Genomic DNA, 14,597 nt, shown 5'->3' on the forward strand with positions numbered 1-14,597 from the left:
AATACACCACTCTGGCAACCCCACCTGCCCCGCCCCTTGTGCCGCGGTGCATGCTGGAATGTGCAGTACAGGGCGGAACTCTCTCATTTCCTCTTTATCCACCAGGAAGAAAAGTTTTTGCTGAGACACAAGAGAGAGAGAAAGTAACAGAGAAAGAGAAAGAGAAAAGAGAGAGAAAGAGAAAGAGAGGAAATTAAACTCTATCTAACACAGTAAGTACAACGGACACACACACACATATACATACATACATACATACACACACATACACACACACACACACACACACATTACCGGGAATGAGAGACTGTCTACGTGTTCCAGGTGTGTCTTCAGGCACACACACACACACACACACACACACACACACACACACACAGTAGTGCTGTGAGTGTCTGTTAAAAGGCGCCTCTTTAACACATTCAATATTCGCTTGTAATTTATAGTAGTGCTCAACTTCTGTGTGTGTGTGTGTGTGTGTGTGTGTGTGTGTGTGTGTGTGTGTGTGTGTGTGTGTGTGTGTAAAAGAGAGAGACACTGGAGACACTGTATTTTGTAATAAACGTATGTATTGATTAAGTGACACAGGTATGTACACGGTGAGATCACACACCTGCATGACGTCACCTGTATTTCATTCATAAGGCACGTCAAAAACATCTTTTGTTTCTTTTCAGAGGAGAGACTGTTACAATGATACACTGACACATCGGTACACTGTTACACTGATACACTGTTACACTGATACACTGACACATCAGTACACTGTTACACTGACACATCAGTACACTGTTACACTGACACACTGTTACACTGATACACTTACACATCGGTACACTGATACACTGTTACACTGATACACTGACACATCGGTACACTGTTACACTGATACACTGTTACACTGATACACTGACACATCGGTACACTGTTACACTGATACACTATTACACTGATACACTGACACATCGGTACACTGATACACTGTTACACTGATACACTGTTACACTGTTACACTGATACACTGACACATCGGTACACTGATACACTGTTACACTGATACACTGACACATCGGTACACTGTTACACTGATACACTGACACATCGGTACACTGTTACACTGATACACTGTTACACTGATACACTGACACATCGGTACACTGTTACACTGATACACTGTTACACTGATACACTGACACATCGGTACACTGTTACACTGATACACTGATACACTGACACATCGGTACACTGTTACACTGACACATCGGTACACTGTTACACTGTTACACTGATACACTGACACATCGGTACACTGTTACACTGATACACTGTTACACTGATACACTGACACATTGGTACACTGTTACACTGATACACTGTTACACTGATACACTGACACATCAGTACACTGATACACTGTTACACTGATACACTGACACATCGGTACACTGACACATCAGTACACTGATGCACTGTTACACTGATACACTGACACATCGGTACACTGATACACTGTTACACTGATACACTGTTACACTGATACACTGACACATCGGTACACTGTTACACTGATACACTGTTACACTGATACACTGACACATTGGTACACTGTTACACTGATACACTGTTACACTGATACACTGATACACTGATACACTGTTTCACTGTTACTCTGATACACTGATACACTGTTTTACTGTTACACTAATACACTGTTACAATGATTCACTGTTTTACTGATACACTGTTACACTGATACACTGTTACAATGATACACTGTTTCACTGATACACTGTTACACTGATACACTGACACATTGGTACACTGATACACTGTTATACTGATACACTGTTTCACTGTTACTCTGATACACTGATACACTGTTTTACTGTTACACTAATACACTGTTACAATGATTCACTGTTTTACTGATACACTGTTACACTGATACACTGTTACAATGATTCACTGTTTCACTGATACACTGTTTCACTGATACACTGTTACACTGATACACTGTTACAATGATTCACTGATTTACTGACACACCGATACACTGTTACACCGATACTCTTTCACTGATACACTGTTTTACTGTTACACTGATACACTGTTACAATGATTCACTGTTTTACTGATACACTGTTTCACTGATACACTGTTACAATAATTCACTGTTTCACTGATACACTGTTTCACTGATACACTGTTACACTGATGCACAGATTTACTGACGCACCGATACACTGTTACACCGATACTCTTTCACTGATAAACTGATTTACTGATACACGGTTTCACTGATACACTGTTACACCGATGCACTGTTTCACTGATGCACTGATTCACTGTTTCACTGATACACTGTTACACTGATTTACTGACACATCGGTACACTGTTACACTGATACACTGTTACACTGATACACTGACACATCGGTACACTGTTACACTGATACACTGATTCACTGATACACTGATTTACAGCTACACTGTTACACTGATACACTGATTCACTGTTTCATTGATACACTGATTGATTTACTGATACACTGTTTCACTGCTACACTGATTTACTGCTACACTGTTACACTGATTCACTGATTCACCGATACACTGATTGATTTACTGATACACTGTTTCACTGATACACTGATATACTGCTACACTGTTTCACTGTTTCACTGATACACTGATTGATTTACTGATACACTGTTTCACTGATACATTGTTTCACTGTTACAATGATACACTGTTTCACTGTTACAATTATACACTGTTTCACTGTTACAATGATACACTTTAACACTCATACCCTGTTGCCCTGATACACATATACGCCGTTATCAGTTATGTAACACTGACACACTGTTACACTGATAGACCAATACACTATTACACTGTTTCACTGATACACCGATACACTATTACACTGTTTCACTGATACACTATTACACTGTTTCACTGATACACTGTTGCACTGATACACCAATACACTATTACACTGTTTCACTGATACACTGTTACACTGATACACCAATACACTATTACACTGTTCCGCTGATACACCAATACACTGATTTACTGATACACTGTTTCACTGATACACTGATTTACTGCTACACTGTTTCACTGATGCACTGATTTACTGTTTCACTGATACACTGTTACACTGGTTTACTGACACACTGTTTCACTGATTTACTGATACACTGTTTCACTGATACACTGATTTACTGCTACACTGTTACACTGGTACACTGATACACTGATTGATTTACTGATACACTGTTTCACTGATACACTGATTGATTTACTGATACACTGTTTCACTAATACACTGTTTCACTGATTTACTGTTACACTGTTTTACTGTTACAATGATACACTGTTTCACTGTTACAATGATACACTTTTACACTCATACCCTGTTGCCCTGATACACATATACACCGTTTTCAGTCAGTGTAACACTAACACAGTGTTTCAAATATACACTGTTACACTGATACACCAATACACTATTACACTGTTCTGCTGATACACTATTACACTGGTACACCAATGCACTATTACACTGTTTCACTGATACACTGTTACACTGATACACCAATACACTATTACACTGTTTAACTGATACACTGTTCCACTGTTCCACTGATACACTGTTCCACTGACAAACCAATACACTATTACACTGTTTCACTGATACACTGTTACACTGATACACCAATACACTATTACACTGTTTCACTGATACACTGTTACACTAATACACTGTTACACTGATACACCAATACACTATTACACTGTTCCACTGATACACTGTTTCACTGATACACTGTTCCACTGACAAACCAATACACTATTACACTGTTTCACTGATACACTGTTACACTGATACACCAATACACTATTACACTGTTTCACTGATACACTGTTACACTAATACACTGTTACACTGATACACCAATACACTATTACACTGTTTCACTGATACACTGTTACACTAATACACTGTTACACTGATACACCAATACACTATTACACTGTTCCACTGATACACTGTTTCACTGATACACTGTTACACTAATACACTGTTCCACTGATACATGAATACACTATTACACTGTTCCACTAATACACTGTTCCACTGATACACCAATACACTATTACACTGTTGCACTGATACACTGTTTCACTGATACACCAATACATTATTACACTGATACACTGTTACACTGATACACCAATACACTATTGCACTGTTTTACTGATAAACTATTACAGGGATACTTCCTGTCTATCTGTTTGTCTTTCTGTTTGAAAGATGTCTGCTACAAGCGTACCCAGCAGGCCGATCTCCGCAATATGCTGGGCTTCCAACACCTCCACATGCCCCGCCTCCTTTACAATGGTAACCATAGCAACACTAATTTGTTTTAGAATCGTAGTGTAACTGTAGCATAGACTCAACATAAATGATAATAACTGAGACAATTATTAATATATATGTGTGTGTGTGTGTGTGTGTGTGTGTGTGTGTGTGTGTGTGTGTGTGTGTGTGTGTAGATTTCTTCGACTGAAGATGGAGCGGCTGCCAACTTCACTAGAGGCTTCGGCCTGAAAGCTGGATACTTTCTTTGCTACAGCAAGGTGTTTTTGCAGAAATACACACACACACACACACACACACACACACACACACACACACACACACACACACACACACACACACACCAGTCATTGGTTTCCCATTGTCCAAGCTCCACCCACAGTACTTGTTCGGCTTCCTGTGGAAACGCATCAATAAGCACAGCAAATAGAATTCTGAATATGAAATTTGATCCATGTGTTTTCACTCATACAAACAAACAAACAAATATGTAGTAAATGTTCTAAACATGAAATTGAGGTTTGTAAGACTTAGTGTCTACATCAGCTGTTCTATGATCAGTTCCATTTAGTTTTATTTCAATTTAGTTTTATTTGTGTAGTTTGTAACAGTGGACATTTTCCTGAATCTGCTTCACAGAAAAAAAGAGGTTATTCATTTGGATTGTAGAGGTTTTGTGTCTATAAATTAGTTCCTTATAATGGTATTGTATGAGGAAGTCAGGTGTGTCAGAGAAGTATGTGAGGGTGGTGCAGGACATGTATGAGGACAGTGTGACAGCAGTGAAGTGTGCAGTAGGAACGACAGACTGGTTTAGGGTGAAGGTTGGACTGCATCAAGGATCGGCTCTGAGCCCTTTTCTGTTTGCAGTGGTGATGGACAGGTTGATGGACGAAGTCAGACAGGAGTCTCTGTGGACTTTGATGTTTGTGGATGATATTGTGATTAGTGGGGAGAGTAGTGAGCAGGTGGAGAAGATCCTGGAGAGGTGGAGATATGCGCTGGAGAGAAGGGGAATGAAAGTCAGTAGGAGTAAGACAGAGTACATGTGTGTGAATGAGAGGGAGGGCAGTGGAGGGGTGCAGTTGCAGGGAGAAGAGGTGGAGAAGGTGGAGGAGTTCAGGTACCTGGGGTCAACAGTGTAAAGTAATGTTGAGACAAAATGAGGGAGGCGAGATTGAGATGGTTTGGACATGTGCAGAGGAGGGACATGGGGTATATCAGTAGGAAAAGATGAAGACCAAGGAGAAGGTTTTTGGATGTGGTGAGGGAAGACATGTAGTTGGTTGGTTTGAAAGAGGCAGATGTAGAAGACAGGGGGGTATGCAGACTGATGATCCGCTGTGGCGACCCCTGGTGGGAGCAGATGAAAGTAGAAAAAGAAGATATTTGTTTCTTATAAGTTTGTCCTTAATGAGTGATCTAGTGGTGACTGTGGTGAAGGATAAACTCCCTGAGATGGCATAAGGAAGAAACCTGAGAGGATCCAGACTCAAAAGGCAACCTTCTCCTCATCCTCAACACTGAACACCATCACAGTTCCATCAGTGTTGAGGTTATAAACTGTTCAGTAAACGACACTTACATACAGAACTTTTCATCCAAACTTTGGTCCTGAGCACATTGGAGCAGACTGTTGATATTAATTACAGTCCAAATTCATCCTCACAGTTCTTCAGTTACTCAGTAACTTCATGTATCTTTGATGTGGAACATCTTCACACAGAGTATCTCTAATTGAAGAGAACTCGATCCAGAGTAGTAGGACGTCAAGATGAATCTTGTTTACCTCAACAGACAAAAAAGAGAGAGAGAGAGAGAGAGAGAGAGAGAGAGAGAGAGAGAGAGAGAGAGAGAGAGAGAATTAAGTATTAAAAGTACTGCACAAATAGATGTTGTATGGTATGTGTATGAAGGCATTCTGTAGGTTCCTGAACAGGTTCCTGTTTGGATCAGAGTGTCCAGACGATGTGTAAACCCGGGGTGGTGTGTATGCCATGTTCTCCAGGCGTGTAGGATGTTCAGAATGTGTACAGGACCTCATTGAGAATAAAAGTGCATTGTGTTTCACTCACTCTGAGTTTGGACCATGTGGAGACAATAAACAATGCTGGTCCTCACACACACACACACACACACACACATATCACTGACTCTGTGTGTGTGTGTGTGTGTGTGTGTGTGTGTGTGTGTGTGTGTGTGTGTAGGACCTGTCAGGTGGGACGGTGGTGTCTGATGTTCAGGTGATTTCTGAGAAGGATGCGATTCCTCCTGGTTTCTGCTTCATCCCTGAGTTTATAGAGTCCAGTAAGATTTCAGACACACACACACACACCACACTTACTGCAAGCAGCTCATATTAACAGTTGTGTGTGTGTGTGTGTGTGTGTGTGTGTGTATTAGAATCCTCTGTGTGGAAGAAGAAGAGAGTGTGTGTGCGTATCGTACCTTTACACAGCGTAACATCTGCCATCCTGGACATCCGACTCACAGCCAAGAGCAAGATGATGCTTCCACAGTACACCTGTCTGGGGTGAGAAGTGTGTGTTTGTGTGTTTGTGTTTGTGTGTGTGTGTGTGTGTGTGTGTGTGTGTGTGTGTGTGTGTGTGAAGGCTCGCTGTATGATGATCCTTGGATAGTTTCGATGCCGTGCGAGCTTGTAGTGGAAGCCCATGGTTCCAGGATCAGTGTTCTACAACCTTTTGAGGAACTGAAACATCTCGTGAAGGAAAGTTCCTGCACACATCCTGGTGGAGCTTCTGTTCTGCTTTCTGAATAATTTGATGATCTGTAATAATCTGTATAAATGGAGTGATGTTCTCCCATCAGGTGGTTGGAGGTTTCAGAACGTTCTGTCTGGTGACTCGCACACAGGGCGTAAATACTTAATATAGGACGTGTTGTATGGTGTGTGTGTGTGTGTGTGTGTTTTACAGGGACATTCTGGGCTACGTGCTGTGGTGTCTGAAAGGCCCGTTCACATCTCCTGTTCCTCAGGCGAAGCCTCGTAGTCTGAGCATCGACATGCGGCAGCTCTCTCTGGAGGCAGCCACGCCCCTTCCTCTCAGACCCAAGTACAAATAACTTCACACTCCTATATACGCTTTTTACTATAATTCCGCTTGAGATTGATCGCCTCCGTAGCTAGTCACACATCTGTGTTGCCATGGTTACAACAAATATGTGGGTGTGGCTTTGTTTATTTATCTCCTCTTTCCACAGCAACCAGTCATCTCAATCCCAGCCTAAGATCAGTCGTCGCCGCAGCAACCTGGACCATATGAACCACACGCCTGAGGTGGTGAACGATGGCAGCAGCAGCCATGGAATTACAGGTAACACAATTAAAGTTTGTGGACACCTGACCAGCAGATGGCTATGTGCTACTTTCCATTCCATGTTATAATGAGCTCATCCTGGATGATGTTCCACTAGATTTTGTAGAGATTCATTCAGCTACAAGTGTGTTAGTTAAGTCAGATACTGATGTGCGTGAGAAGATGTGAAGGTCTGGGGTGCAGTCAGCGTTCACATTCATCATGTTTAATAGGGTTGGAGCTCTTTAGCAGCTCAATATCTTCCACATCTTCTAACATCCCCATAGAAAACAGATCTTCTTGGAGATCTTGGCTTTTTGCAATGTCATGCTGGAACAGGTTCGGGTCTCCTAGATAAAGTAAAGAAGAAATTTCATGCTACTGTATCCAAAGACCCTCTACACAATTGTGTGTCTCCAACCTTGGGTGGAAATATCAGATGTCCCAATACCTTTGGTCAAATAATTAAACTATGAAAGGTTACAGAACTGAACCCTGAGGGGCACCATGTTGGTGTACTTTATTAACTTTATTTTATAAAAAAAAAAATGTTCCATGTTTCAGCGATGGATGGAGTTCCTTTTGCTCTTCATCCCAGATTTGAAAGTCGAGCTATAGAGAAGGTAAACACCAACAATTACTATCACTATTACCAGTATCATCATAACCATCATCTTTATCATCATCATCATCATTACAATCATTATATTCATCATTACATCATCATTACCGTCAACATCATCATTACCATCAACATCATCACTATCATCATCATCACCATTATCTTTATCATCATCATCATCATCATTACAATCATTATATTCATCATCATTACCATCACCATCATCATTACATCATCATTACCATCAACATCATCACTATCATCACTATCATCATCACTATCATAATCATCATCATCATCATTACTATCATCATTATCACCATCATCACCATCATCATCTTCATTACCATCATCAATACCATCACCATCATCATCTTCATTACCATCATCATTTTCATCACCATCTTCATCATCTTTCTCCCTCTCAGGTGTCTGTTACTGATCTGGAGAATATTCGTATTAAGTCACTTCAGGACATAGAGAACGAGGTGAGATGTTCAGTCAGATATTCAACATATTTGCTGATTTAAATAATTTAGGCACAATATTTGCATATTGGAACCTGATTGGCTCCTGTAGTTTGTAGGATTCAGATATCACTTGCCTATAACGTGGTTTTCTCTCTACAGTATAACTACACATTTACCATAGAAGAAAAGGCAGCGACGAGACTCCACCCCTAGATGGCATAGTTGGTTTAAACTCCGCCCATCGATTATACTTGACTAAATTTATTTCTTCGTTACAACCAAACAAACTTTCAACCAAAACTCCTAGTGTTGCTAATGACTAGCAAAGTCTGTTAGCATGTGTTTGGTGTTTATACTAATTAGATCCCATATATGCTAATTGGTTTTAATGAACTCATTAATTGATTTAAATGGAAACTCTAATTAACAAGCTTTTATTTTGTAAAATTACGTATATTTTGGAATTTCCAAAGAGGAAAACTACTAGGTGCTGTTGAAGCTAACACTAAGGTTGTAGGGTATTTATGGGTTTTTCAGGGGGTTCTCAGGATCTGTCCTTTCAGCCATCTTTCTTTTATAAGGGTCCAGTATTGTTGCCAGATTGGGAATTTTTCATCTTATCAGTTTTATTGTGAACATCTGGAAATGGGTTTCATTGGGAGAAACAGACGGGCTTTTTTGTATGATAAACTGTTAGTACAGGCCATCATTATGGAAATATTTAATCTAATTTAAAGGCATTTTATGAGAGCAAAAGCAATTCACCAGCTGCCAACCAATCAGAAGCGAGTGTTATCAGTGTGGCTCACATGGAGGCTCAATCATGAATATTCATACACAGTGAGAAAGCTGAGACGTAAACACTGATAAATAAGATTAGATCATCCATGTCTTTTTCCCAGGGAAGAGCAGGGTCGTCCGGGACGTGTCGAAAAGGCTGAAGGTTTTCTTATTATTATCTTATTATCTATTTAAAGGTCTGATCAGCTGATTGCACATTTAAAATGGGGTGTGGCTTCTGTTTATTGTAAACCAGCACCTTTAAGGGGTAAGATTGCTCGCTCCTGATATATCTCGTAATTTAATACTCTGTTAATTCAAATCACTAAGTTGGTCAATCAGAATCCAGAATTCCACATCCCTGTGTGTGTATTAAAGCAGGGTGAGATGTCGCTACATAATGCATAGTGACACACTTTAATGTCACTGTGTCACTGTTACTTTCTGTTAGTCTTTAGCCTGTTACTGTCTTTAGCCTGATGATGTGATAAAAAGGCTTTAATATTTATATATATCCAAAATATTTGCACTGCTGAGGGAAATTTACCGTTCAGTAACCCCTCCATAATCCCTTAGTTACCCCTCCAAAACCCCTCAGTAACCTCTTCATAACCCCTTAGTAATCCCTGAGTAACCCCTCAGTTACCCCTCAGTAATTTCTGAATAACCCCTCAGTGATACCTAAGTAACCCATCAGTTACCCCTGGTAACCCCTCATAACCCCTGTTACCTCTCCGTAACCCCTCATTAACCCCTCAGTAATGCCTGAGTAACCCCTCAGTAACCCCTCAGTAACCCCTCAGTAATGCCTGAGTAACCCCTCTCTAACCCCTCTCTAACCCCTCTCTAACCCCTCAGTTACCCCTCAGTAAAGCCTGAGTAACCCCTCAGTTACCCCTCAGTAACCCCTCATTAACCCTTCAGTAATGCCTGAGTAACCCCTTAGTAACCCCTCTCTAACCCCTCAGTTACCCCTCAGTAACCCCTCATTAACCCTTCAGTAATGCCTGAGTAACCCCTCAGTAACCCCTCTCTAACCCCTCAGTTACCCCTCAGTAACCCCTCATTAACCCTTCAGTAATGCCTGAGTAACCCCTCAGTAACCCCTCTCTAACCCCTCAGTTACCCCTCAGTAACCCCTCATTAACCCTTCAGTAATGCCTGAGTAACCCCTCAGTAACCCCTTTTTTAACCCTTCAGTAATGCCTGAGTAACCCCTCAGTAACCTCTCAGTTACCCCTCGGTAACCCCTCAGTAATGCCTTAGTAAACCCTCAGTTACCCCTCTGAAACCCCTCAGTAACTTCTCGGTAACCCCTCAGTACCCCCTCAGTTACCCCTTGGTAACCCCTCAGTAACTTCTCGGTAACCCCTCAGTAACTTCTCAGTAACTTCTCGGTAACCCCTCAGTAACTTCTCGGTAACCTCTCGGTAACCCCTCGGTAACCTCTCAGTAACCCCTCGGTAACCCCTCAGTAACTTCTCGGTAACCTCTCGGTAACCCCTCAGTTACCCCTCGGTAACCCCTCCTTAACCCCTCTGCTGCATGAAGATTAGTTACAGGTTAACTCTGAAACGATGATGAAGATTGGGATGATGAAGGTGAGGACGATGAAGATTACAGGTCCAGTAGATACAGTAGAAGTAAACACAGTGTGTATGAGTGCAGGACTTTGATCATTTTAATGACATTATTTTTTAATAAAGAATAAAATCTTCATTCTGTTTAATATGCAATGATTTAAATATATTTGTTTTCTGATAGCTGAAGGAACACTGCAGAACATAAACACTGCATTCTTGCCCTTTTTCACTTTTTATTTTAGGACCAAATTTCATACTGTGTTTTTATGTCCATAATAAATGACTGTTTGGAAGAAAGTGATTCTGAGACTCATTCAATAAATAACAGAATGAATGTGTGACATCAGTATGACATCCAGAGGAGAAATAACTGTAACTCCAATGAATAGATGAATGAATGAGGGCTGGATGGATAATCAGTGGGTGATGCAGGGAGGTAGAGATGTATGGGTGAGACAGAATGATGGATGGATGGAGGATTTGATGGATTATATATATATATGGAAGATCGATGGAGGGATGCACAGATGAGTTGATGGGCAGACAGACTGGTGGATGGATGGATGGATGGATGGATGGATGGATGGATGGATGGATGATAAAGAAAATTAATGATGTATGGACAGATAGATCGATGAATAAATTTAATGATGGATGGATAAATGATTATGAAAAATGAGGGATGGATGGATAAAAGAATGAATAATGAATAGATGATGAATGGACGGATGAATAGATGATGGACAGGGGGATGTACAGATGGATGATAAATGAATATATGGATGGATGGATAATGAATAGATAATGAATGGATTATAGATAGACGGATGTACGGATGGACAGATGATGGATGGATAATGAATAGATGATTGACAGGGGAATGTACGGATGGATGGATGGATGGATGGATGAATAAATGAATAGATGATGTATGAATAATGAATGGATTATGGACAGAGGATGGATGGATGGACAGATCATCAGACATGTCCGCAGTGAGTAAATCATTACAATAAAGATGTAAAAGATGAACATCATTGAACTCTGTAATATCTTCTTCTTCTTCTTTCGGCTGCTCCCATTAGGGGTCGCCACAGCGGATCATCCGTCTCCATACCACCCTGTCCTCTATATCTGCCTCTTTTACACCAACTACCTGCATGTCTTCCCTCACCACATCCATGAACCTCCTCCTTGGCCTTCCTCTTTTCCTCCTACCTGGTGGCTCCATCTTCAGCATTTTTCTACCAATATAATTCATGTCCCTTCTCTGCACATGTCCAAACCATCTCAATCTCGCCTCCCTCACCTTGTCACCAAAACATCCTACATGTGCTGTCCCTCTAATAAACTCATTTCTAATCTTGTCCATCCTTGTCACTCCCAGCGATAAACCTCAACATCTTCAGCTCTGCTACCTCCAGCTCCACCTCCTGTTTTTTACTCAATGCCACTGTCTCTAATCCATACAACATCGCAGGTCTCACCACAGTCCTATAAACTTTCCCTTTCATTCTTGCAGATACTCTTCTATCACAAATCACTCCTGTCACTCTTCTCCACCCACTCCACCCTGCCTGCACTCTTTTCTTTACTTCCCTAACACACTCTCCATTACTTTGCACTGTTGACCCCAGGTACCTGAACTCCTCCACCTTTTCCACCTCTTCTCCCTGCAACCGCACCCTTCCACTGCCCTCCCTCTCATTTACACACATGTACTCTGTCTTACTCCTACTGACTTTCATTCCCCTTCTCTCCAGCGCATATCTCCACCTCTCCAGGCTCTTCTCAACCTGCTCTCTACTCTCACCACAAATCACAATATCATCTGCAAACATCATAGTCCAGGGAGACTCCTGTCTGACCTCGTCCGTCAACCTGTCCATCACCACTGCAAACAGGAAAGGGCTCAGGGCCGATCCTTGATGCAGTCCAACCTTCACCCTGAACCAGTCTGTCGTACCTACTGCACACTTTACTGCCGTCACACTGTCCTCATACATGTCCTGCACCACCCTCACATACTTCTCTGACACACCTGACTTCCTCATACAATACCACAACCCCTCTCTCGGCACCCTGTCGTACGCTTTCTCTAAATCCACAAATACACAATGCAGCTCCTTCTGTCCTTCTCTATACTTTTCCATCAACATCCTCAAAGCAAATAAGGCATCTGTGGTGCTCTTCCTCGGCATGAAACCATACTGTTGCTCACAGATGGTCACCTCTTCTCTCAGCCTGGCTTCCACTACTCTTTGCCATAACTTCATGGTGTGACTGATCAACTTAATTCCCCTGTAGTTACTGCAGGTCTGCACATCTCCCTTATGCTTAAAGATCGGTACCAGCACACTCCTTCTCCATTCCTCAGGCATCCTCTCCCCTTCCAGAATCCTGTTAAACAATCTGGTTAAAAACTCCACTGCCATCTCTCCTAAACATCTCCACGCTTCTACCGGTATGTCATCTGGTCCAACCGACTTTCCATTCTTCATCCTCTTAATCGCTGCTCTCACTTCCTCCTTACTAATCCTATCTACATCCTGCTTCACCAAATCCACATCCTCCAACCTTCTCTCTCTCTGATTTTCCTCATTCATCAGCTGCTCAAAATACTCCCTCCATCTTCTCAACACACTCTCCTCACTAGTCAACACATTTCCCTCTCCATCCTTTATTGCTCTAACTTGCAGTACATCCTTCCCAGCTCGGTCCCTCTGCTTGGCCAATCGGTATAAATCCTTTTCTCCTTCCTTAGTGTCCAACCTCTTATACAGTTCCTCATATGCCTTTTCCTTGGCTTTCGCCACATCCCTTTTAACCTGCTGCCGCATCTCCTTGTACTCCTGCCTACTTTTCTCCTCACTCTGTCGATCCCACTTCTGTTTTGCCAACCTCTTTCCCCTAATGCTCTCCTGCACTTCCTCATTCCACCACCACGTCTCCTTGTCTTGCTTTCTATTTCCAGATGTCACACCAAGTACTTTTCTAGCTGCCTCCCTCATCACTCCTGCAGTAGTTGCCCAATCATCCGGCACCTCTTCACCACCACCAAGCCCCTGTCTGACCTCTTCCCTGAACCTCACACTACACTCTTCCTCCTTCAGTTTCCACCATCTTATTCTTCTTTCAAACCTTACTTTCCTCCTCTTCTTCTTCGCCTCCAAAACCATCCTACAGACCACCATCCGATGCTGTCTAGCTACACTGTCCCCCGCCAACACCTTACAGTCTCCAATCTCCTTCAGGTTGCATCTCCTACACAGAACATAATCCACCTGTGTGCACCTTCCTCCACTCTTATACGTCACCCTATGATCCTCCTTCTTCTTAAAATACGTGTTCACCACTGCCATTTCCATCCTTTTAGCAAAATCTACCACCATCTGCCCTTCCACATTCCTCTCCTTAAAACCATACCTACCC

At 41.8% G+C, this 14,597-nt stretch overlaps 1 protein-coding gene across 2 annotated transcripts; it reads left to right on the top strand.

Annotated features, from left to right (window-relative positions):
• The first annotated feature begins 43 nt into the window (after positions 1 to 43).
• Positions 44 to 11,462, top strand: mvb12a (multivesicular body subunit 12A). Of its 2 annotated transcripts, none has more exons than XM_083521750.1 (10): positions 44 to 212; positions 4,328 to 4,414; positions 4,570 to 4,653; positions 6,601 to 6,700; positions 6,797 to 6,926; positions 7,330 to 7,467; positions 7,616 to 7,728; positions 8,275 to 8,333; positions 8,761 to 8,820; positions 8,962 to 11,462. In XM_083521750.1, exons 2-10 carry the CDS (start codon positions 4,328 to 4,330, stop codon positions 9,013 to 9,015), a joined length of 825 nt encoding a protein of 274 aa, XP_083377876.1. In that variant the 5' UTR covers positions 44 to 212; the 3' UTR covers positions 9,016 to 11,462. The 2 variants fall into 2 exon arrangements, with proteins under 2 accessions (XP_083377876.1, XP_083377877.1); XM_083521751.1 differs by having other exon boundaries at positions 48 to 216.
• Positions 11,463 to 14,597: the final 3,135 nt, after the last annotated feature.

Source organism: Silurus aristotelis (genome assembly GCF_946808225.1).
Source record: "Silurus aristotelis genome assembly, chromosome: 20".
NCBI classification, from domain to species: domain Eukaryota; kingdom Metazoa; phylum Chordata; class Actinopteri; order Siluriformes; family Siluridae; genus Silurus; species Silurus aristotelis.

Bases quoted from the DNA above. Each gene is read 5' to 3' on its own strand.
- mvb12a (XM_083521750.1), top strand. From the start codon at position 4,328: ATGTCTGCTACAAGCGTACCCAGCAGGCCGATCTCCGCAATATGCTGG. The intron at 7,468-7,615 runs GTACAAATAACT...CTCTTTCCACAG, and splicing joins CCCCTTCCTCTCAGACCCAA to CAACCAGTCATCTCAATCCC. The intron at 8,821-8,961 runs GTGAGATGTTCA...TTCTCTCTACAG, and splicing joins TTCAGGACATAGAGAACGAG to TATAACTACACATTTACCAT.